A 27,123-nucleotide genomic window follows, 5' to 3' on the forward strand; every position below is an offset into this window, starting at 1 on the left:
CAAACATTATTTATTTACGTTGGCTTAACTCTTTTCATGAATAATAAAAAAAAAGTAACTAAACCATTTATTGATAATTTTAAAATATTTGTAAAATTGAGAAATTATCAGTAAATGGTTTAGTTATTTTTGTTTTATTTTTTACATTAGGTCCACCTCCACAAATGTTAAGAACGGCTTTTAGAATAAACACGCTCAACCTCCCCATCTTAAGAACGGATTTCAGAATAAACACCATTTGGGGAAATATTTGCAAAATTTAACTGATATTTGTTGTCAGCATACCCATCTGCAAATATTATTAAAAAAAAAAAAAAAAAAAAGAGGGGGTTCAGTGTCTGTTGCAGAGAAATAGATTTATTTATCAACTAGCGGGGGGGGGGGGGGTACCCGGCGTTGCCCTGGTTTTTAGAGGCGTGTGTGGTTGGGGGGGGGGGTAAAATGAAAACAAAGCGAAGTCATAACCCTGTTTGAATAATATAAAAACAAACAATGTTAAAACTATAAAAAGTAATTGTATAAAAAAAAAAAAAAAAAACAATTAAAAAAATGCACGCAATACGAATTGTCCGACGGTGTTTGAAAAATCTTCAAAAAGTTTGAAGCGGGGGAAGGGGGGAACCAAAAAAAAAAAAAAACCCTGATGAATTAACTAAAAGGTGAATTAGGTCAAATATCAATTCTGCAGTGAAGTTTGTTTTAGTTTAGTTTCAGTAGTCACATCACACTCGAATTCTAAATAAATTTATTTGTTTTAATTTTAATTTAAGTGTAATGAAAGTGAATTCACGATCTCATTACGTTGTAATCTTTGTGTAAAAATAAATGTTGAGTTGAAAGTACTAATAAATAAAGGTCATAGTTAGATTTCACGGTTAGAGCCGTTAAAACCGGAACTAAAATCCGGTTAGTCTTGCAGATTGCGTCTTACACTAACGAAAAAAAAAAAAAAGGAAAAAGAAAATAATAGTAAGAGTGTTTTCGCTTTTTTTTTTTAAATTTTTTTTTTTTTTTTATTTCTATTTTATTATGGAAAAAAACAGACAGCATAAATCAGGGGAAAAAAAAAGAAAAAAAAAAAAAAAAGAAACAGCATAAGTAACTTTGTACAATTCCAAACCGGTGTGTTTCCTCGTAGTGTTCCTTGTGAATGCATCTGCTGCGGTGTAAATGGGGAGAGGGGAAAGGAGGAATCTAATAGAGAGAAAAGATGTTGCAACTTCCATTTAATCTAAGCGATTTTGGCAGTGGACTCTCACCGGAAAAAATATATGAATGTACTATTGTCCAGGAACTGTAGAGGTAATAGGCCTATAGTGCAAATCTCAGATAATGTGCTACAGTCTGTATGCATTACATTGGCATGTAATGTCATGATTTTTAATCCTATTAAGGTCAAAGTTGGAGGGGAAAAAATGAGTTCTTTTTATTTATATAGATAGATAGATAGAAGAAGAGAAGAGAAGATAAAAGTCGTCAGTTAAAACAAAAATAGTGGAGGTGGACCTAAATGTAAATATTTACCAAAAAGTTATCCGCTCATGTAAATTAAAAATGTTTGTAAAAGTGAGAAATTATCAATAAATGGTTTAGTTACTTATTATTATTATTATTTATAAAAACAGTTAAGCCAACGTAAATAAATAATGTTTGTAAAAGTGTGAAATGATCAATAAAACGTTTAGCCTTGACTAGGAGGGTGATTAAGGGAGCGACCATTAAATAATTCTGCTGGTCGCCATGGAACTCAACGGCCAAGGAGTACCAAAAAAATTTATAAATACTAAAAGTTTTCATTAAAATTGGTTGATTTCCCGAATTTTGGTGAATTTTAGGAATCGGCCATTCATTTTGCATGTAACTATGAAAAGCAACCGCGATTCAAAAGAAACAAAGCTTTAAAATTCAAGGGAGATCACTCCTCCCCATAACCTACTTTACAATCTAAGGGAGATTACTCTTAGAAATTTATACATTTTTTTAAATGGTTTGATTCACATCTATTCAATTCAGCAAAAATAAAACAAACATGCTTCAATTGCCATGTAGAGAGTCTCCTTTTATTAGGGTTCATCCCACAGACCCTGCACCATTCAAGAAACCAGATAATCGTTAATTAAACCAACGTTTTTGTGTAATTGTTGGTCAATAGATTCTTATTTATAGAAAAGCTGCAACTACACTATAATAGCGAAATTCGAAATTTTTAATATTGAATTTCTCTACTTAATTGTCATGTTATATCAATGAATATATCCAAAAATTCCGAAAAACGGTAAGGTAGAAAAAATTATTAAATAAAACATTTTTTTTATGAAAATTAACGGAAATAAAATGTTTGGTGCTTCTAGTCAACTAATGTACTTCCTAACTTTAGACACGGCTGCTAACGAAAGCGGTGACAAGGCAAATGAGTTATTTCACATTTTTCTCACACACCTATATCTCCCCTGTGCATGTACTCTTTTTTTAATGTTTTTCCAAACGTTCTTTGAAAAGTTTTTTGCGGTCTTATTTCAATTAAAAATTATTGAAATCAGTTTTATTATTTTTTTTAAAGAAAAATACTATTTAAAATCGTTTTAAACTATTTGGGGAATCTTATATATTGGATACGTTTTTGTTATGCTGTTTTAAATTTTGTTATTTTGATTTCAATAATTTTATTCCGATACTTTCATAATCATATATTTATTATCTATACATTAGCTGACTATAATCTGTTTGGTTAAATGGCTAAAAAACACACCAGAGGTCCAAGGGGAGGCAAATAGCATTTAACTATTGCCAATTTTTTAATAAATTGTTCGTTTTACTTTGTCTTTAGCATAACCGAGTTACTTCCCTTGTTACTATGCCATATGGTCCCAAAGAAATATGGTGAGGATTTTTATCATAAAGATCAAAAACTTGTGTTTTTAAATAATGTGGTAATATTTAAGTACTTCTGACATACGAATTGAATAGATATCATTGCTTTTCATTTAAATTGACACAAAAAGTTAGTAGATAACATTGTTTCCTTTTTTATCGATTTTTTTCGTTTTCTGAATTTCACTATTTTATAGTGCAGTTGAACCAAATAAAATCAGAAAAATGGTAAAAATTTTGAGGTCCTTTAATTCATGTTGTTTAATGCTGACAAAATAAGGGAGATAACTCATCTCGATTTTATGCGCATATTTCATAATTAATTACAAGCATTTTTTTTTCATTAAATCACAGGTAATGTTGAGTCTGGTTACTACAAAGTAGGCAACCATTTAGAAATACTAGACACTGTGTCATTTTTCCCTAATCAGAATATAAATGCTGAATGAGGCCCGCATGTAAATTTGTAATCCCCATAAACTTCCACTTTTAGTGGAAGGTCAGACGCAAGGTGACTATCACGTAAAAGTAGTATTAACGCTTATTCGATTTAAGTGATACGATTTAACTCACAGCAGAGTTTTCGGTTTTTATCTAGAATTCAACCCTGATGTATGCATCTGTCATGGAACAAAAATGTCATATTTCAAAAATCACATATTGATAAAGTTTTTTTTTAATGATTTTAGGTAATTTAATAGGAAATTGTAGCCATTACAACACTGATTTTGATCTCGATATATATTTTGAATGGAGTTGTCTTCCCCTTATTAAACATGGCGGATGAAAACATAACATCTCGCTTCATCATAAAATTTGATTTCCTTCATTAAACAAAAACTACTTGATCTATTTATGTAATTTTTGAAATATCACATTTTCGTTCTGTGATCGGTATGTGCATCATAAAATTTTTTTTGTATTTTCTAATTAGGTTGAACTCTGGACTTGCACTGAATTTATTCTCAAGCATGTCGTGAAACTCTCTGGAATATTCACATAATCCAAATTTAATAATCAACCTCAAAAATGGACATTATTAAAAAAGAAAATAACATGAAGTTTTTTTTTTTTGTTGTTTCTTACCTTATTTGCTGCCTCCAGTGATTTGATGAGCATCTTCAAATCATCGCCCGTTAATTCAACTGAAGTTTTTGTGGGTATGTCTTTGTCATTGATTTCAAAGTCCAAATTGCAAAGCGGTTCTTGAACGAAACCAAGTTTATCACTTGACATCACCAACTGAAATGTAAAAGTGAATGAAAAATTAATGAAAAAAAAAAAATTAATGAAAAAATGAAGCAAAAATTGTAGGGAAAAAAATGAAGCAAAAATTGTAGGGAAAAAAATGAAGCAAAAATTGTAGGGAAAAAAATGAAGCAAAAATTGTAGGGAAAAAAATGAAGCAAAAATTGTAGGGAAAAAAATGAAGCAAAAATTGTAGGGAAAAAAATGAAGCAAAAATTGTAGGGAAAAAAATGAAGCAAAAATTGTAGGGAAAAAAATGAAGCAAAAATTGTAGGGAAAAAAATGAAGCAAAAATTGTAGGGAAAAAAATGAAGCAAAAATTGTAGGGAAAAAAATGAAGCAAAAATTGTAGAGAAAAAAATGAAGCAAAAATTGTAGGGAAAAAAAATGAAGCAAAAATTGTAGGGAAAAAATGAAGCAAAAATTGTAGGGAAAAAAATGAAGCAAAAATTGTAGGGAAAAAAATGAAGCAAAAATTGTAAGGGAAAAAAATGAAGCAAAAATTGTAGGGAAAAAAATGAAGCAAAAATTGTAGGGAAAAAAAATGAAGCAAAAATTGTAGAGAAAAAAATGAAGCAAAAATTGTAGGGAAAAAAATGAAGCAAAAATTGTAGGGAAAAAAATGAAGCAAAAATTGTAGGGAAAAAAATGAAGCAAAAATTGTAGGGAAAAAAATGAAGAAAAAATTGTAGGGAAAAAAATGAAGCAAAAATTGTAGGGAAAAAAATGAAGCAAAAATTGTAGGGAAAAAAATGAAGCAAAAATTGTAGGGAAAAAAATGAAGCAAAAATTGTAGGGAAAAAAATGAAGCAAAAATTGTAGGGAAAAAAATGAAGCAAAAATTGTAGAGAAAAAAATGAAGCAAAAATTGTAGGGAAAAAATGAAGCAAAAATTGTAGGGAAAAAAATGAAGCAAAAATTGTAGGGAAAAAAATGAAGGAAAAAAATTTGAACGAAAAATGAATAAAAACAACTGAATGATAAAATGAATTAAAAATTGATTGAAAAATAAAGGAAAATAAATAAAGTAAAATAAACAAAAGAAAAATGGAGAGAAAAAAAATGAACATATTTTTATAGTTATTTCCTTTTCTAATTCAAAGCAGTAAAAGTTTTGACGTTCTTCTTTAGTTATATAACAATTCATTTTTTTAATATTTTTGTTCAAGGCACCTTGCCACTGAAATATAAGAGGTTACTGTGAATTAAGGGCCAGATTTATTTAAAAAAAACAAAAAAAAAACAGGCCAAGCATACTCTCACTATGACTAATGTTTGTGCAAAATTTTTTAAATTCCAAGGCGTGGTTATAAAGAAAAGTGCGGACGGATGAACGATTTGGGGACAATTTTATCCCTATAAAAGCCCCTAGGCAACTAGAGTTATCCGAGAAAATCCGTTCTGGCAAAAATTTAGTTTCACCATGACTAATGTTTGTGTAAAATTTTTCCAGCTCGTTTGACTCGTTGGTCTAGTGGTCTCCACCAATTTGCTGTTTTAATACTTTAGTGTAATACAACTTCCTATTCCAGTAGCTTCTTTTCAAGAACTACACATTTTTGAAACTCTTTCTGATCACCGTTCTCCTCTTACCTACAGTCTTAGTTTTTTCAAGACTAATGTCAATAGGTATCTCCTGTCTTTGCTATAATCATCTTCCATTCTTGTCAGATCCTTACATAAAGTAACTTCATGCCTTGTCTCAAGTAATTTCTATATTAGTGACCGGGTAATGCCACAGGGGAGACAACCACGCAAAAAAAAAACTAAGTAAAATTCATCTCAAAGCAGCAAAACTGAACTGGCTTGCCAGGAGACTATATAGGCAAATTCAGGCATATTTTATTGGTTTGAAAATATAGTTTCTTTTTTACCAAATGTCATAAAATTTTAACCATAAACTAATATTATAATCTCCAAAAAGCCTGCAAATTTTCATGTAGCTGTGTCCCATAGAACCAAAGATATGAGCATTTTAATATTCAATTTGGCTACTAGTATATATTTCTCCAAAACCTCTGGCCTTGATGGAGGGGAGACTAAAACTTGTTGCTATGGTTTCAAATGATCTGAAATAACAGCAAGGGGAGACTTGATTCCAAATATTTCTCAGATGTTACATCTCACATCTTTTTTAAATAGCATACGACTATGAATATCTTCAATATCAAATATATCCTTATACAGTGTACTTTACTTAATGTATGAAAACCAAAGAGTGGGGGAGATATAACATATGAGAAATATTTGGAATCAAGTTATTTCAGATCATTTGAAACCATAGCAACAAGTTTTAGTCTCTCCTCCATCAAGGCCAGAGGTTTTGGGGAAATATATATATATATATATATACACACTAGCAAAAGTATCTGTCGTTGACTGGGTTCAAAAACGGCTTACAGAAAATGGACTCGGATAGGTTATGAAAAGGAAAGGTTGTAAAGAGATAGCTTCGAATTTGGGGGTATCAAAACCAAAGCAAAATATGATGAAAGTAAAATAAAATAGATAGACCCCATAATTTATTATACCATACTTGTTCACACTGAAACACTTATCACAATATTCTGTGGATCTATATTAAAAAACCTTATTAAACTTTGTGACATTTCCATTCTATGGAGGTCAGGCGCGAACGAATATCCCCTTAATTTTATTATACCATATTTCTTCAAACTGAAACATAATTATCGAAGTATACTTACGCAGATAGATATGAAAAGTCTTTATTAAAGTTTGTGCCTATTTCCATTCTATGGAGGCCAGGCACAAACGCAGACCCCACAATTTTATTATACCATCCCTATTTAAGTTAAAACATACTTATCAAAGTATTCTTATGTACATCTATATCAAAAACACTTGTAAACTTTTTTGTTTTAATTTTTAAATTTTTTATTTCCATACTTTGAGGACCAGGCGCGTATGCACCCAACAATTTTAATGAATCATCATGATGCCAGATCAAACATCCCCATTTCTGTGTCTCGATACATCTATCATTATATGTGATCAGTTTTCTATAATAGTCAATCATATAGGAGCCTATTCGTGACAAGACACACACAGACGTTCAGCTTTATATTATAGATATATACTAGCAATTAAGCCTGGCTTTGCTCAGGTCCTTCATAGTGTTCATAACTTTATGTGCATATATATATATATATATATATATATATATTTAAAAGTTTGACTCATGTCCAGATAACCTACATCTAAAATTTCAAGTGTTTAGACCTAAAATTGGCGGAGGTGTTTGGTAGAGTCTGCAAAGGTCAACTCTTTCAAGTCAAATTTTCGCCCAAAAACTGTTTAAAAGGCTTGCTGCATGTCTGAATACCCTTTATTTAAAATTTAAAATGTTTAGACCCAAAATTGTCTGAATAGTTTTCTAGAGACCGCAAAGGTCAAATCTTTTTAACTTTGACCCCTTGGCAACCAAATTTTCGTCCAAAAACCGATTAAAAAGTTTGCCCTATGTCTGATTACACTTTATGTAAATTTCAAATGTTTAGACCAAAAATTGGCTGAGTAATTTGGTAGAGACCGTAGAGGTCAAATTTGTTTGAAGACTGAAAATTAACAGAGTAGTTTGATAGGGTAATGTAGACACACAGACAATTTCACTTTATATATATATATATAGTAATACTAGTCATCACCCCAATGAATACTAGAATTACCCACGTTGGCTAATGGTATTTATTAACAATCTGTTTTAATTGACAGATTTCTGGATGTTGAAGGTGCAATCCTTACTACAGACAATAATAATTACAAATAACATAATAATTAACACATTTATCGAGTCAAGACTGATGAAACAAGAACAAGCTATCCCCGTTCATTAAATTAATTGTTCAGTTAGAAATTCTGTACAAATTTCTGAGTTCAACAGAAAAGATTCCAGAGTTGAAAATGATGCACCCGATCAAAGATCACAGGTTACATTGGCTGAAACGTTATGAAAATAACAACTAAGATGTGAAGTCAGAATAATACAGAAGAATATTGAACGTAGTATCAGAACAGATATTACACTTTGATCCTGGAGATTAAATGTTCAGTTTTTACTACAGTTGATAATGACTAAGAATAGAATGTCTTGACCAGCTTCTGGGACTGACCTTCACTTCTGATCTGAAACTGGACACGTACATCAAATCTGCTAGCAAGATCGCTGGAAAAATGGTTGGATCATTCTACCGCTTCGGTAGCTATCTCACTGCTGATGCAATCCGCTATCTGTCTAAGAGCCAGGTATGCCTTAAAATGAAGTACTGTTGCCACATCTGGGCAGGTGCTGTCTCTTTCTCTTCCCTGCAACCTCTTTCCCACAGAAAAGACGTTTAAGACTGTCTCTGCTCTATTGTGATTTTCATGGCAAGTGCTTGACTGAACTTAAAAAAAAAAAAAAAAAAAAAAAAAAAAAAAAGAACACTCGACTAGCTACAATCACTTTAAACGACTTCCTTCACTATCTGTGCCCAAATCTAAACACAGATTGGATGAACAAAGCTTCTTTCCTAGAACTGCCCACCTGTGGAACACTGTTCTGCTGGCCCGCTTCCCAGTTAAATACAACATGGTAGCCTACAAATCCAATGTAAATAAGTTCTTATTGAGCCGTTCCGAAAAATAATCAAATTCTACAAAAGTAACACTATTAACGATTACTACACTACCACCTCACATTCATTAACCTCGAGTGGCCTTCTGGGCCTTGATAAGTGATGACTCAAGTATGAAGAAGAAAAGAATAACAAAATAATATGTTTACCTTATTGCAGCTGATGGGACAAGAATAATCTACTCTTTTAGATAAAATAAATGGTTCAGCTTCAAATTTCATATCAGTTACAGAATTCAAAAGGTACGCATGAAGGTTGGAGGTCACACCGGTCGAAACGTTGTGAAAATAGAATAGCAATCGAAATAATATACAAATTGACGTACGTTAACTTTCCAATCAAAATTGATTAGTTTCCTCTGTGAAATTGCAGCTGTCTTTACAAGGGCATGTTTTCGGAGGTCGTCTCGACGGCTGTCAAGCAGCTGATAGATTTCTTCTTTGTAATTGTCAGGCAAACTGTTTTCTAATAAGGACAAAACCTAAGACAAAAAAAAAAAAAAAAAAAAAGGTCAAATGTAAACGCAATCACAGAAAACAATTTATGACAACAAATTTCAATTACATCAACCTTGTATTCGGTTTAATATCCATTTTACATGCTAACATGTGTTCAACAGCTTTTAGAAATTTACTTTCAAACTAACCTATTACTAGCCAGATTTTTATCTATCCTTCTTTAGGACAAAGTAGGGAATAAAGACCCTGACCGATTTCACTGTGAAGAAAGAAAAAAAGGACACATTTTAGTTAACACTGGTTTGGCCTTCACTTTTGTACACACATTTAGTCTGGAAACAAATATCACAACAAGAAAACTTTTTAAAATCAAACTTTGTGCATACACACACACACACACATATATATATACACAGATATATACTAGCAGTTCAGCCCGACTTTGCTCGGGCCCTATGTACTGTTCATAACTTTATGTGCATATATATATATATATATATATATATATATATATATATTAAAAAGTTTGACTCATGTCCAGGTAGCCTAAAATTTCAAGTGTTTAGACCCAAAATTAGTGGAAGAGTTTGTTAGAGTCTGCAAAGATCAACTCTTTCAACTTTGACTTCTTGGCAGCCAAAATTTTGCCCAAAAACTGATTAAAAAGCTTGCTGAATGTCTGAATACCCTTTATTTAAAATCTCAAATGTTTAGACCCAAAATTGCCTGAATAGTTTGCTAGAGACCGCAAAGGTCAAATCTTTTGAACTTTGACCTCTTGGCAGCTAAATTTTCGGCCAAAAACCGATTCAAAAGTTTGCCATATGTCTGAATACACTTTATGTAAAATTTCAAATGTTTAGACCAAAAATTGGCTGAGTAATTTGGTAGACACCGCAGAGGTCAATTTTTTTTAACTTTGACCTCAATTTTGACCCCTTAACATTTATTGTTTTGGGCTCAAATCAAATTAAAAAGTTTGACTCATGTCCAGGTAACCTACATCTAAAATTTCAAGTGTTTAGACCCAAAATTGGCCAAGGAGTTTGGTGGAGCTTTGAAATGTCAAATTGTTGAACTTTGACCCCTGGCAGCCAAATTTCTGGCCGAAAACCGACTAAAAAGATTTTCCCAAATCTCAATACTCTTTATGCCAAATCTCGAGTCTATAGGCTGAAAATTAACAGAGTAGTTTGGTAGGGAAATGTACACACACAGACAATTTCACTTTATATATATTTGAAATGATAATAAAAACAAGTTATATTATTATACCGCGACAATAAAACTTTTTAAACAAAACTTTGTATTGATATATATATTTGTTTTTAAATAATAATAAATCACTTTTGTCCAAAAGAAATATATTTATCCGGCTGACATCTTATGAAAATTCAAGTCCCATAAATAAGCATGCACTTTTGATAAATTATAGCGCACGCGATCACTATAGGCTTTGATTCCATTCATTAAAAGTGCTGGAGTCGTTATCAGAATTGTAAAATCTAGTTTTTATATTTCGTTGTCTCTTTAAAAGCTGTTAATTTATGAAGAAGGTATATTTGTGTGGTGGAAGGAGATGTGTGTGCATAGAATAAAAATCCGTTTTTTGTTTTTTTTTTGTACCTGGTCTTTTGTGAAAGAATCTTTGCACACCTCTTGCAGCAAACTCTCAAAGGCGTCAATCACCAGCCAGTACGTGTGAAGATTCCAGGTGTCCTTGTAATCTGCATATCGCATGCAAGGTCGACCATTCCTATTTAAGTGACCAATCATGTCATGAAGCAACTGGAAAAAAAAAAAAAAAAAAAAAATTATGTTAAATTAAAAGGTCACACACTATTGAAAATGCTATGGATATATATTTCTAAATTTCGTATTTAAGTTCAAATTAAAACTAAAAAGCCAATAAAACATTCATAATAAAAAAGGAAAACAACCTAAGATTTTATTAGATTTCCTACCTTAATTAAAGCTCAAAATATAATTTATGAAACTAAAACACATTCAACACAAATTAGCTTTCAATTAAAATTATATATATACTAGCAAAAGTACCTGCCATTGACTGGGTTCAAAAACAGCCTACAGAAAATGGACTCTGATTTATGAAAGTATGATAGGTTATGAAAAGGGTTGTAAATTTGGGTTGAATTTGGGGGTATCAAAACCAAAGCAAAATATGATGAAAGTAAAATAAAATAGATAAACCCCATAATTTATTATGCAATACCTGTTCACACTGAAACACTTATCACAATATTCTGTGGATCTATATTAAAAAACCTTGTTAAACTTTGTGACATATTTGCATTCTATGGAGGTCAGGCACGAACGAACACCCCCATAATTTTATTATACCATAATTCTTCAAACTGAAACATAATTATCAAAGTACACTTATGCAGATAGATATTAAAAGTCTTTATTAAAGTTTGTGCCTATTTCCATTCTATGGAGGCCAGGCGCGAACACAGACCCCACAATTTTATTATACCATCCCTATTTAAGTTAAAACATACTTATCAAAGTATTATTATGTACATCTACATCAAAAACACTTGTAAACGTTTTTTCTTAATTTTTAAATTTTTTATTTCCATACTTTGTGGACCAGGCGCGAACGCAGATCTTAATGAACCACCGTTCTGCCAGATCAACCATACCCATTCCTGTGTCTTGATACATCTTCTATCATTATATGTAATCAGTTTTTTAAAATAGCCAACCATACAGCAGCCTATTCATGACCAGACCACACACATTCAACTTTATATTATATATATATATATATATATATATACACACACACACACATTAGCTACATATATGCATACATGTTTCAGCATCTTAAGGCCACATTTACTAAATGCTTTCCTATAATACAGCTCTACCTGCTATTGAGCACCACCTTATAAATGATGGAGGCCATTAGACTTCATATACCAATAAAATTAAAGTTAATATCAACTAACCCCATCGATTAATCTTCATGATAATCGGTTTTCATAATCTAACAAGCGTATAATATTTTTGCAAAAATCAAGACAACAAAATATAAAATAAGAATATCATATTATGTATTTCCTTATGTGTTACATTTCTTTTGTAAGCATTTGGACAAATTTAAACATTATATCATTTAAAAATATTCCAAAATTAGCTACTCTTCAGACACTAAAATACATTTTTCGTATTTATGGAAATATATCATCCCTATTTTAAGGGATCAAGCAGTTAGACTCACCTCATTCCCCATCCTGATGTTCTTATTTTATATTTTGTTTTGATTTTTGCAAATATATATATATATATACATATAATAATTAAATAATGGTTAGGGTTGTGACAATAGAATATTCTTCGCATTCTTTTGACTCTCAGGTATATATCCAACACAGACACAATCAACCAAAAACCACATCCATCTATATAAAAACATAAGATATTAACGGATATATGCTCAAGAGTCAAAACAATGAAAAGAATATGCTGTTGTCACAGCCCTAATAATGATTAAATGATGATCAACGAATGTTTCACACTCCCATATTTTTATTGTCATCAAAATTGATAAAATAGCTCATTTTTCAATCGAATCGATTGATTGCCTACTCTAATTGGGTACCCATTGCGATGCACCTGGAGGAAGCTTCACATGCTTCTCACAGTAATTAAGTTCACAATACATTGTAGTCTACATTGCACTGTAGAGAACCTACTGTTAGTTTATAAAATTATTTTTATATATAAAGGCTTGAATTAATGTTTAAAATGCAAAAGTCAAGTATCATGCTTCAATTGTGCTCTAACATTTTCGAATGTGCCCCTGTCATATCAAAGAACCTACTGTTGATTTTATATGCCTGGCATTACTGCTTGTGTGGTGCTAATGGTTTGAATTTAAGGTTAAAATAAAAAAAGTCAAGTATCATTGTAAAATTGTGCTTAAATAAAAACATTTATTTCGAACGTGCCCCTGTCATATAAAAGAAACTACTGCTGATTTTATATTTTGGGCCTTTTGGCTTGTGTGGTAATAAAGCTTCTCCAATACACTTGTGATATTAGGCTGTGTATGATGTTAACTTTAATCAAAATCGCCTGTTTCATCTTTGATTGGATTATTTCGCTGACACAAAATCTATCTAAGAACACTGCCAGGCACATAAAGCACTTTTATGTGAAATTTCATAAAAATCGACCCAGTCGTTTCCGAGTCCATAGGGAACAAACACACGGACAAAATTCCTTTTATATAATGGAAGAGACAGCGATAATCACATTGATATACAGTTGAACCCTAGGATACAGTTTTTTCAGGTTACGATGTAGAATACAATGTTTTTCTGGTCTCTGGTTACGATATTCGCCCCACCTTATGGTGTCGTTTATAATCTTATTTGATTATATACATGTGTATTATATACTGTACTGTATTCTGTTACTAATTTTTAATGCCGTATCCTGGGGTTCTACTGTACCAGTATTTGTTAGATCAACAAAATGATGTTGAACCTGGCAAATACAAAATGGGTGACCAATTTAAAATATTAGGTGCTGTATGTCATCTTTCGTAACAGATTTTTTTTTTTTTTTACTCATGTTCACCCCTTACAAAGCATATCGCCACTTGGACGTAAGGGGCTACTATTTGGGGCCATGTCTAGGAAAGATTAACAAGATATTTGTTTATGTTACATTTAAACTTCTTTACATTAGTACAGCCAGGGAAGCAGGCAGCAGGAAGGGAATTCCAAAGTTTAGCTGTTCGAGGGAAGAAATATACACGCTGACTATGAATTTTTTTTACTTTCAGTGGAAAACTGAATGCCTGATGCAGGGCAAATACCTCAAAAAGTGGTATCACCAGGAACTTGATATACATATAATCTTTAACATATATTTAAATGACTGGAACAGATTTCCTTGGTAAATAACGTTACGACTAGAGTACATTCTTGGAAGCAAACTTATGGAACGACTGCAAGAGATTAACTGACGTCAGAAGTGTTCTAACAAAGGAATTGGAACTAGTTTTTTTATTTATATATATACTAGCTAGGGGTACCCGGCATTGCCTGGGTGTTTGGAGGTGTGTGTGGAAACTCCAAGGGGGGGGGGGGGGTTAAAAAAAAAAAGAAGTAAGTATGAGGATCGAACCCGAACCGTTGAGGCAAAGTTGTAAATTAAAGTGTGAAAAAAAAATGTGCGACGTTAACCATTGCCCCACTGTGAGATGCTAACGGAAACACGTTTGAATTTATTTAATTACTTGGATTTTGCAGGTGCCCGTTTTAATGAGTTAATGAGGTCAAGTTTGACAGCGGGATAGTACCTTTATTTACTGCTGAACGCTTCCCCCCACTCCAAAGATGTTATAGGAAAAAGACTAACCCACATGCGGCGAGTGACAAATGTTGAATATTTATCTTCCCGAAATCGACCAAATTAAATAGACAGGCGAGCTTCGTTGTTAACTGTGAGATATTACGATTTATATGTGATATAAAAAGTTTTAAAAAGTTGTGAAGCGAGCGACCACTTCTCTGAAAAAAGCCTTTTGTTGACATACAGAAAAAGCAAACATACATACATACATTTTCGCTTTTATATATATATATATATATATATATATATATATATATATATATATATATATAGTTTTAAGGGTTGAGAAAATTTCAAGACTTTCTTTTTTTTTTTTTTATTCATGTTCACTTCTAACAAGGCATATTGCTACTTGGACGTAAGGGACTACTATTTGGGACCATGCCTAGAAAAGATTAACAAGATGTTGGTTTACATTACATTTAAACTTCTGCATATCGGTACAGTCAAGGGAGCAGGTAGCAGAACGGGAATTCCAAAGTCTAGCTCTTCGAGAGAAAAAAACTATTAGAGTAGAAAGCTTTCTGGCATTTAGGGATCACAATAGTGAAGGGGTGAGATTTTGTTGCTAATGTGTTCATCGGGGATATGTACGTCAAGGGGGCACAAGTGCAACGAGTTCATGAGAGCACATTCCATGAAAATATTTGTAAAACAGGCACAGAGATGCAAAATTGCAGTGATGGGAAAGACATATTTCTTTAAAGATACCACGTTAAAGGAAATAAGCACACAAGTATTTCCTCATTTTCAGAAAGTCTGTCTTTTATTGGTAACAACTTGCATTCAATTGTTTCAGCCCCCAGTCGCATATAAGAATATAATCGTTCATCTATATATTTAAAAGTGAAAATGTGTGTTAGTGTGTATGTGTGTGAGCATTTTTTCTGTATGTCCACCAAAGGCTTTTTTTTGCCGGGCTTCTCAGTCGGGTCACTCCTTTTTAAAACTTTTTATATGCCCTCTAGATAATAATATGTACCAGTTATGACCGGGGGTCGCGTCTATCTTTAATTTGACCAACTTTTACGCGCTATTTTCGAGATTTTTTTTTTTTTTCCAATCCCGCGTCTTCGTTACGCTTTTCTGTATAAAAAAAGCAAATGCTGGGGCGAGGGAAACAAACTGGCTTACAGTGCCAAACTTAGTTTGACCTTAATAAGGTCAAATATCATGCTACTTAACTTTCTCGCACCAGTCAATTTCACTTTATGACCCTTTTCACTTCCTCTCCCCTCGTGGCCGAGATGGTTAGATGTCACATTTTTTTCCCTTTCGTTTCCACCTTCACATCAAGAATTCGGGTTCAAGCCTACCTTCCTACTAAAACTTTTGTTTTCTTTTACACCTCCAAACACCCAGCCAATGTTTTTTGTTGTTTTTTTTAAACAGGGTTGTTTTGATCTACCCCACCCCAACACACACACCTCCAAACACCCCGGCAACGCCGGGTACCCCCACTAGTCTATATATATAAAAGCAAAAATGTGTGTTAGTGTATGTGTGTGTGCGCTTTTTTTCTGTATGTCTGCTATAGGCTTTTTTCCCCGCGACTCCTTCGGTCGGGTCACTCCTTCTTAAAACTTTTTATATGCCCCCTAGATAATAATATCTACCAGTTATGACCGGGGGGGTGGGGGGGTATGTCTATCTTTAATTTGCCCGACTTTTACACGTTATTAACACCCGTCCAACTTTTATTTTATTTAAACAGGATTGTTTTGATCACCCCCCCCCCAACACACACACCTCCAAACACCCGGGCAACGCCAGATACCCCCGCTAGTCTATAATATGAATCTCACGTGTCTTTTTAAATGTATGTATGTATGTCTGCCTAAAACTTTCGATAGAGGTGATGGATTTTCACAAGATTGGTATCATTTTGAAGCTCGACCCTTCGACAAATATCAAAAAATTGTCCAAAAACATTAATTCCTTCACCCTCAAGTGGACATTGATTGAGATTGTCAGACTGACTTCCTCATCTTGGTTGTTATAGCCACAACGTTTCGGCCGTTTTGCCCTCCGGCCTTCATCAGGTGTTTTGTATTGAACTGGGGAACCGTTTGTTAGGAGTCTCGAACCCAACCCTTTATTATTATTACGGGGGTACCGTGTTCGGACTCCAGCTAGGCTTTGGGACATATGGCCGAGTGGTCCTAGACATTGTATCAAAGTTTACAGTTACCCAAAGGTGCCGAGTTTAATCCTGAACGAAGGCAGTGAAATGTAACATTCAAAAACAGAGAATCAGCAACTATGTCCCAGAGCCTAGCTGGAGTCCGAACACGGTACCCCCGTAATAATAATAAAGGGTTGGGTTCGAGACTCCTAACAAACGGTTCCCCAGTTCGATACAAAAATACACCTGATGAAGGGCGGAGGGCAAAACGGCCGAAACGTTGTGACTATAACAACCAAGATGAGGAAGTCAGTCTGACAATCTCAATCAATGAAAACACCTCATCTCAAAAATACAGACAATTACTCAAGTGGACAGTTTTTCTACAAGGAGGGGTCAATTTTTTGCGAGCCATTGTTGCAAGTCATCGTATCGGTTGGATTGACTGCCTAATTTTAACGTTCCGAACTTCCGGTCGCATCATAGAGTAGCGGTAAGACGTGAGATTTTCTTTCACTTTTTTTTTCCATCTTCGCGTCATGGGTTCGAGCCTGCCTAACTGGACAATGCCGGGCACCCAGACTAGTCAAATTATAATTTGCACAACTTAGGCTTCATCAGCGTGTAGGAAAAAAAATAAAAAATATTTCAAAAGTTTCACAGTCTACGAATAGGGCCTTTCTTGTTAATACAGGGAGCATTCATTTTTTTTTTTGTTTTTTATCAACGACGTATAAAGTGTCAAGCGGGCTTCATCTGTATTTTTAGATTAAATGAACTTTCATTGCAGTAATCCCTCTAAACTTTGTTATTTATTTATATGTAACCACTACTCCAAGTAGTTAAATTACATATAAACTATATATTTATAAAAGTGAGAATGTGTGTGTGTGTGTGTGTATATATAAGGACACTTCTCAACCTATATACTCAACAAATTTTTAATCTACAGATTTGAAATTTAGTATATAGGGTATTCAGACAAGTGGAAAACGTCTTAATCCATTTTTATCCAGAAAAAAGGACTGCTAAGGGGTCAAAATTGAAAAATTGTTATTACACTTGCTGCGGACCAGGATATAAATACCCTAACTCGCTACAAGAAAAAATAATGAAACGAATTGAATGAAGGAAACAAAGAACTCAAATGCTGGAATAAAATAAACATGTTGTTTATTTTCTGTTGAGAAATGAAAGTCTTGAGTGTACACGTGTTCATTCGGCCGTTGACGACTACGCGCGTGGAAGGAAAGGGGAATGCAATAGAGAAACGCGAAGTGGCAAGCCGGCCTGTAGAAAGAGAGGGTTAAGCTCAGTAGAGAGTCGCGCACATGTCTGTGTTGATGGACCAAAACCGAAGGGGAGATAGAGTGAGAAAGTCAATCCAGGTTATGGAGATAGAAAGCGTATAAAGTGTACGTACTGTCTGTTGGCTTTTTGTCCCACGTAGTAGCAAGTGGTGTGAGGCACGCGCGTGTGCGCGCATGCCGAAAACGCATGCTGTCAGTCCGTAGACCGTACAGCTCGAAAGCTGGTCCTAAAAGGAAGAAGCCGCTTATTGCTCTTTCTTTTATAGGTGTTTCCGGTGGTCTTTTGCGCATGTGTGGATTTCCATTGAAAGGGAAGTGACATCGTCCATCTGTGTTTACATGTGCGTACGTTAGCGTGTGTGTGTGTGTATACACGTGAATGTGAGTGTATGTACGCGAACGTGAATATATGTGCGTGTATGGACGTGGGCGCGTATGTTTGTGTGCGCGTATGTATATGACAAGTAATATAACTTGAAATGTGAACGCATGTTTTTGTGTGATACTAGAAAAGGCTTGCGCACACTTTTTCAAGATCATGTAAGTTTTTATTTCCCCTAAAATAAAAAAAATAAAAAACACACTCGCTAGTTATCAAGGAAAAATACACTCGAGGATGAGTTAATAAGGAATGTGAGCAAAAGAATTCGGTAGCGCAGGAGTCTGGATAAGTTTTAGTTGTTTGTTTTTTTTGTTTTATTTTAGGGGGAAAAAAAAAAAAAACTTATCCTCAAGTGTGTTTTATCCTTAATAAGTTGCGACTTTAGAAAAAAAATTATTCAGAAAAGACTCATATTTTTAATCTTATGAGTGAACAAAGTGGACCTTTTCTAGATAAGTTTTAGTTGTTTTTTATATTTTTTTCCTTTTTCAGAAAATAAAAGCCAAGTGAATTTCAAGTTTTCAAAAAATGTGAATAAAAACTTGTATAAATTGTCAAAAGTAAACATTTAGTTTTTAATTATACTTGATTTAATTGTAATCCATCAGCTGATAAAAGGGGAATATTTTTGTGTGATACCGGTTGCAGTTTTCTAGCAAAGATAGTCTTTAAAATCTCAGAACCATACATTTTAAACTGTCGAGTGAAGAGTCATTTCTGGCTTTTAAATTCTTAACAAATTTTCGTGCATAAACAGCTTTAGAAACTATTTAAATTCAATAATTATATAAATAGAGATGAAAATATGATCGAAAAATTAGTTATAGTTTAGAACAATGTGATTCGATAGGTGTATCAGAATTTTTGACACCCCTAACACGAAACTGCAAATAAAATATAAAAATCTCGTAATTTCTGTTAAAAGTGGGTTGTTTATTTTCTTTATGGATTATACTTCCAAAATAAACTATTAAAGTTGTTTTAAAAGTAATAGAAATATTTTTTTTTTAAACAGTAATGAATTTTCCGAACTCAATCTTTTTCAATTTTTAAACTTTAAAAATCTATCAAAATTTTTCTATTGATTCTATTTTTACGATATTTTCAGGGCCAATGTGAAATTTTATGTTCTTTCCAATAAACCGAATATAATATTTTAGACAAACGTTTTTTTTTTTAAATTCATGCCTCTCCCCATTTTCAAGTGTCTATTAAAAAGTAAATAATTAATTTACTCACCGAAAAGTAAATAATTAATTTACTCACAAATTGAAGAGAAAAGGGTCAATAAATAATATATTCAAATTTAAAACAAAAAAAAAAACATAGTGTTTTTTGTTTTAAATTTACTTGTAAAGTTTGAAGTTTAAAACCTTTTTTTTTTAAACCACGTTATTTGTTTTTTCTTTTTAATGGAACCTTGGTCCTTGCTCCTTTAATTGAAAAAAAGAATAGGGCTTGAATTACATTTTTCGAGGAGTTATAAGCTTGGAAAGACAGGGGGTCGAATAATTCACGCCTCCCATTTTGAAATGTCTATTAAAAAGTAAATAGTTAATTTATGTACCAAAGTGTTATAGATCACAAATTGAAGAGAAAAGGTCAATAAATAATATATTCAAATTTAAAACAAAAAAAGTACTGTTTTTTTAGAAATTAACCTGTAAAGTCCGAAGTTTAAAACCTTTTTATAAAAAAAAAAAACACTTTTTTTTTTTTTTTTTTTTTTTTTTAATGAAACATTGAAAAAAAAAAATTAGGGCTTGAATTACATTTTTCGAGGAGTTATATAAGCTTGTAAAGATGGGGTGGAATTATTCACTATTTTCACGAAATTTCTGACACACCTAGTGATTCGATACAGACCCAAAATAATAAAGTGGAAAAGACTTGAAAAGTTTTACTCTCTTTTCCTTAGTAGAAAAAAAGAAGCATGTGTTCAACAGTCGAAGAAGGTCGCAAGTCGCAGCGACCGAAATGTTGTGTTAGTAACACCCGAGATGAGAATAATAGTCTGATTAATCAACATAACACAAGCAATACTGTTATAGTTCTGAATTTTTGCGATGAGGTAAGAATGTTTGTATTGTTTAGATTAATCAGATGATGGGTTTGTATTACTGTACACATAGATTCGAAAAAGTTGTCAAAAAACAAATATATAACAAATAAATGTTAGCAAAGGCAAGAAAAGTTACTTTTCTACCTAACTGGATATGTTTTCAGTGTTTTTATTTAATGTAACATGTTTATTCAGCTCGAAAGACATGCAGTGTTTACCGATGTATTGGAAAATTCAAAATGGCGCCCGACTCTCTCTGTAACACGGTAAGTTTGGGAAAAGGTGCTATAAATATAAAACTAGACAAAATACTGTTAGAAACTCGCTCAATATATGTTACCGTGACATAGGTTGACATATATTCGGTGTTTTTTTAATAATATTTTGTCTAGTTTATTATTTATAACACCTTTTCCTGAACTTACCGTGTTAAAGAGAGTGTTGGGCGCCATTTTGAATTTTCCAATACATCGGTAAACAATGTATGTTTTTCGAGCTGAATAAACATGTTACATTGAATAAAAACACAAAAAATATATCCAGTTTGGTAGAAAAGTAACTTATTTTGCCTGTGATAACATTTATTTGTTATATATTTGTTTTTTGACAACTTTTTCGAATCTATGTGTACAGTAATACAAACCCCAGACGATTGTTCTGAGCTTGAGTGTTATCAGTCAATGTAAACTCCAACCTTTTTCCCCTCCGTCCTTCTCCCCCTTTTTTCTTGCTTTCCCAACTTTTTATTTTTTATCTATTAATCATAATGATAGCATATCAATAAAGTTTTTTAAATTACATCTGGTTAAAAAATTGCTAATACGCGATTATAGAAAAGAGGTTCGCCTTTTTTTTTTTCTTTCTTGGCCTTCGGGCCAAGATCAAAGTGTAGTATCTGTTCTGATGTTGCACTACATTTTCTTGGTCTCATTAATAAATGAGAAATCCTTCATGACTGATACATTTTTTTTATTTTTGTTACCAGAGTGCCCCTTTTTGGGGAGCGGTCCCCCCCCCCCATCAAAAACCGACTGTTAAACTCTGCCCTCATGGGCAAAAAAATATATGCGATTAACCATACTGAAGCCAGCAAACTCTTAGTTTAGTATATACTAGGTGTTTGAAGTTGTATGTTGAGCAAAAAAAAAAAAAAAGTGGTAGTAGGCAGGCAGGCTCAAACCTGCGACGCAATGGCAGAAAAGAAAATGAAAGAAAATCTGACGTCTTACTGCTACTCCATGACGCAACCAAAAGTTCAGAACGTTAAAATAAGGTAAAGTCAATCCAACTAATACAATGAATTGCAAAAATTGCCCACAAAAAATCGACCCCTCCTTGTAGAAAACTGTCCAGTTGAGGGTGAAAGAATTAATGTTTTCGACCAGTTTTTGGATATTTGTTGTCCGAGACGCCGTGCTTCAAAATGATAACAATCTCGTGAAAATCCGTTGCCTCTGTCGAAAGTTTTAGGCAGACCTACCAACATATATACATACATTTTAAACAGATATGTGAGATTTATATTATAGACTAGCCTGGGTGCCCGGCATTGCCCGGGTGTTTGGACGTGTGTGCTGACCAAAAGAAAACTAAGTGGTAGTAGGCAGGCTCAAACCCGTACCACGAAGGAGGAAAAGAACATAAAAAAAAAAAAAACTTGACATCTTTGCTGTTGCGTCCATCGTCAAACCGGAAGTGGAAAAGGTTTACATTAAGGCTAGTCAATCGAAAAGAGGGGATGACTTTTGAAAATATTGGCAAAAAAAGCGACCTCTCCTTGTAGAAAATTGCCCAGTTGAGGGTGAAGGAATTAATCTTTTTAGCCAATTTTTCGATATTTGTCGTTCGAAAGGTCACGCTTCAAAACGATACCGATCTCGTGAAAATCCGTCACCTCTGTCGAAAGTTTTAGGCAGACATACCAACATACATGCATTTAAACGTTTAAACAGACAGGTGAGATTTATATTATAGAATAGCGGTGGGTACCTGGCGTTGCCCGGGTGTTTCGAGGTGTGTGTGCTCGGGTGAGGGGGGGGCGGTAATCAAAACATAAGAATAAGCGAAGTAAATATTTTTAAATATTGAATAAAAATTAAATCTATCTATATATATAAAAGGCAAAATGTGTGTGACCATTTCGTGTATGTCTTCAAAAGGCTTTTCTCGCACACGCTCCCGGGGTCGTTACTATCGCTTAAAACTGTGTATATTGGTCCTAGATAATAATATGTAGGATTTGGGAACGCATGTAGCTTATAGATTTATTTACGTCGACTTTTACAAAATTATTGCTATTTTGGCTTCTCGCGTGTTGATTGGGCTTTTTAGTATAAATATGTGAAACTAAACTCAAACGACGTCTTCTCGCCATAGCGCCGGGGGGAAAAACGTCCAGAAGCAATCAGCTTTGATCAATCTTGTATATCAGTTTGGACAATTGGGAGCTGCTTTCCCCTCCCCAACATCTGTTGGGGGAAAGAAACAGTCAAATTTGGGTTTGCGTGACTTCTATTTGACCTTCTTAATTAGGTCAAATGGAAGCAACAGAGTTAACTTTTATTGCGCATGCCTGTTTTTATAGTTAAATAAATAAATTCAAACCATCTTAAAGATGTATGTCGCCGTGGCTCAATGGTTAACATAGCACGTTTTTTTTTTGTTCCCACATTAATTTCTAACTCAAGGGTACGGGTTCGATCCTCATACACTTACCTACCAAAACATTTTTTTTTATTATTCACCCCCCCTCCCCCGGAGTTTTGATTTACCTCAAGACACCCGGGCATCGCCGGGTACCCCCTGCTAGTATATATATAAAAGCGAAAATGTGTGTATGTATGTTTGTATGTTTGTCCGCTAAAAACTTTCAACAGACATGACGAAAATTCACAAACTCGGTATTATATTGAAGCTCCATCCTTCGCTCGAAAAATATCGAAAATTGGTCAAAAACGTTAATTTTTTTCACCCCGAAATCGACAATTTTCGACAGGGGGGGGGTCAACAAAAACGGTCCTCTCGTGACCGGTTCTACGCATGCGTCAGATGACATCATGACCTGATTTATTTTAAATACTTGAAGAACTGAATAAATTTCATATACGTCATGTTAGCTCAGTTGGTTAGCGCGTTGGTTCGTTATCTAAACGTTTTGGGTTCGAATCGTGGTGATTTTTTTAATTTAAATATTGAACCAGTGTTATTTAAACCATTTTTCATGTAACGTTCGTTTTTCTGTTTTATTTTTTACTTCGCTTATTCTTAGCTTTTCATTAACACCCCTGACCCACCACACACACACCCAAAAACACCCGGGTACCCACCGATTTTTAAAATTTTAATACCGAAACAGGCTTATTTAAGCCATTTTTCACATGTTTTTTTTTTTTTCAGAAGTTTTAATGCTCGTAAATCAATAAATATTTATTATTTTATCATTATCATCAGCAATGGAAGATTTTGGTTTAAACAAAAAAATCAAAAGAAAAAAAAAAAAAAAAAGAAAAAGACAATTAAAAGAATCGTTTTGACATCGGAAAATAGGCATCATTTTTTCCGATTCTGATACTCCAAAATTTCCGATTTTTCGAATTTCCAATTAATCGTCCCAACACTAATTTATACTAACTTTGACATGACACTTAAGTACATAAATGTTTTCACCTGAAATGCGTTAACTTAAAAGATCACCAATGTAAACAAGGACCATTAATTCTTTTTTCGGGTGTTGTTCAGGATGGAGCAAATTCATTTTAAATAAGAAACCTCGGAAGTGTAGAGCTAAGGCCCCACTTCCCTCCTCTTTCTTCACGGTGACTTATAAACTGGAATAAGGTCAGAGGTTATACCAACCGAAACATTGGGCAAATAACACTCACGATGAGAACAGTAGTCTGATTAATCCAAATGATACAAACAATTATCCCTCATCCCAAAAATTCACAACTATATTACCTATTTCTTTTCAAGATAAATTTCCAGAGCCATGTTAAAAAAACACAAAAAAATCTTATCTTTGTTTGGGTTGTTCAATGTCTATATATACACTTTAAAAAAAAAAAAAAGAAAGTGTACATATTTATTTAACGCATTTTTAAAAGTGTGTATATATATATATATATATATATATATATATACATAGACATTGAACAACCCAACCTTCCCATACGCACACGTTTGTCCTTCCCGACATGGGTAGGATTCAAAAACTGTTCTCTTTTTCGTACGATCTATGACTTTTTCTTTTCTTGCATTTTTACTTCAATATCCTGAAGATGTCCTTTGAAATAAGGACGAAACGTTGATTATTTTAATAATTTCATTCGGTTTTTCTATTTTTCTCAAAACATATTAGTTGAACGTCAAAAAAACGACATTTTTGCACCAATCTAATACTATTATTATTATTATTATTATTATTCTCCTCTTAATAAAACCGAGGATTACAAAAATGGTTCGACATCATCATTTCAAGGTGGGCGGGATTCGTTCACACACACACAAAAAAAAAAAAAAAAAAAAAAAGAAATGTTGGAGTTTGTGTTTGTTTACAACAGATGTTGCAAATATTTCACAATAATCAACTCATATGACACAAATAAAGAAAAACAATTAAACGAACAATAAACGATTCAGAAAAGAAGAAAGAAAATATAAACATCATGGCTAAACTCCAGTGAATGAAGAACGTCAAAGTTCCTATTCTCAGCGCATATACATACAAGTAGGTGATGGGATCTATATCATACTAGCAAGCCGCCTGGCGTTGCCCAGTCATAAGATATGCTTAAATATGATATTTTAATTCTTGCAGATTACATATTTATTATTATAGAGACAATTCTCTATCGATTATTATATTAAAACTAATATATAGTAGTGAGATCAAAACTAAATATACATATGACTAGGGTGCCATCAGCTAGAATCGAAACCAAACCATACAACTCTCTACCCTCATTTCTTAGCCTCTGAGTCATGTTCATACTCATAATTATATATATATATATATATATATATATATATATATATATTGATATAAACAAATTTACACGGTCGCAATAGTGGACATGCTAACGTTTTGGACAGAAGGTCAGTTAAAACCATAAGTCCTTTCAAGCAATTTAAAGAAGAAAAAAAGGTAAAACTATACAAACACCGTGACAGCGAATTAACCCTAACCCTAACCCTAACCCCAACCCTAACCCCAACCCTAACCCCAACCCTAACCCCTAACCCTAAACCCTAACCCTAACGCTGTCACGGTGTTTGTATAATAATACCGAAAAAAAAAAGGTTGTCTTCCAAAGAAGAAACCAGTTCTCAAATGAAGAAAAAGAAAACTATTTATTAAAAAAAAAAAAATAAAACGTTTTATCTTGTTTTTCTTTTATTGAGCACTCTTAATAGCCTCGTTAAATTCATGAGTTATCACTCTTGAACACCTATAACTTGGTACATATATATATATATACATACATATATATATAAATTCACGTGTCATCCCTTTTTTAAAAGATGGAATTGCCCGATCATTGAAGACAAGATGCAAGTAAGCAAGCAAAGTCCAAAGAGTTTTATGATTATGTAGAAAGGTATAAAAAATATCAAAGCATCTACATATACATATTTTTGCGGTTAGAAAGTCCAGAGTTCGACCTAATTAAAACAAAAACAAAAAATAAAAAAAGAAAAATATTTATGATTTACTTATTGTCACAGAACCAAAATGTCATATTCCAATAATCACATAAATTTATCAAGTATTTTTTTCAACTAAAAATATCAAATTTTGTGAGCAAGTGAGAATGTTGTGTCTTGATCAGCCATATTGAATAAATAAGGATTATCCTCCTTTTAATATCTTCTCCAGAGATAAGAGCCTAAAATCAAGCTATGTATAAAAATCATAAGAAAATGACAGGATGTCATTTTCTTATGATTTTTATGTGAAAACAAAAAAAAATATATATATATACTTTATCAATTTACGTGATTTTTGATATATGATATTTTTGTCCTGTGATAGATACATGCATCATAAGGATTTTACTGTACTTTTGTTTTTAATTAAGTTGAACTCAGGGCTTACACCATTTTTTTATGGAAATTGCTCCAGACAAAGCATAAAGCCACTTAATGTAAAGAACCTAAAGAAAATACCATATCAATGTCAAAAAGAAAATACCACTTAAAATTCAAAAGCCAACAATAAGTATTAGATGAATCGATTCTGACTCAAAAAACAGCAATTTTTTATCCTTTGTCAAAAACATTGCTCATGGTATGTGAGGATTAAAAAACAAAAGGGAAACGATAATTACAACGATGCTGAAAATAAACCCAATGTCCATTTTCTACACTCCTCAGTGCTTATCCATAAATCCTCCCCTGTCCCCTAAAAATATTTAAAAAAAAAAAAAAAAAAGTCAGTATCTGCAACAGAAAGAAAACGGCATACACCAAAAACTACACAAATTAAGTAGTTTTATAACAAAAATCAGTTTTAAGTAAATTTGAGCTTTACTAATGCCCTTCCTCCTCTCCATGTTAAGAATGGTTAAATTCTCGCAAAAGTTTTAATTTAAAATTATCTGCCTTGTCCTATAAAATGGTGCCAAGAGGTTATCGATCGTCATT

General features: G+C 32.9%; 1 protein-coding gene and 1 pseudogene across 1 annotated transcript in view; one reads left to right on the top strand and one right to left on the bottom strand.

Annotated features, from left to right (window-relative positions):
- The window catches only part of LOC145259201 (COMM domain-containing protein 8-like), a 51,534-nt gene that overhangs the window by 8,835 nt on the left and 15,576 nt on the right, over positions 1–27,123 (bottom strand). Inside the window, exons 2-4 of the mRNA XM_080117031.1 lie at positions 10,838–10,999; positions 9,079–9,234; positions 3,958–4,113 (exon numbers count right to left, since the gene is read on the bottom strand). Coding sequence (XP_079973157.1) covers positions 3,958–4,113; positions 9,079–9,234; positions 10,838–10,999 — 474 coding nt within the window. The remainder of the gene's footprint in view (positions 1–3,957; positions 4,114–9,078; positions 9,235–10,837; positions 11,000–27,123) is intronic.
- Positions 21,337–21,514, top strand: LOC145259376 (U2 spliceosomal RNA; annotated as a pseudogene).

Source organism: Euprymna scolopes, chromosome 34, assembly GCF_053919585.1.
Source record: "Euprymna scolopes isolate OS-2025 chromosome 34, ASM5391958v1, whole genome shotgun sequence".
Classification (NCBI taxonomy): Eukaryota; Metazoa; Mollusca; class Cephalopoda; order Sepiida; family Sepiolidae; genus Euprymna; species Euprymna scolopes.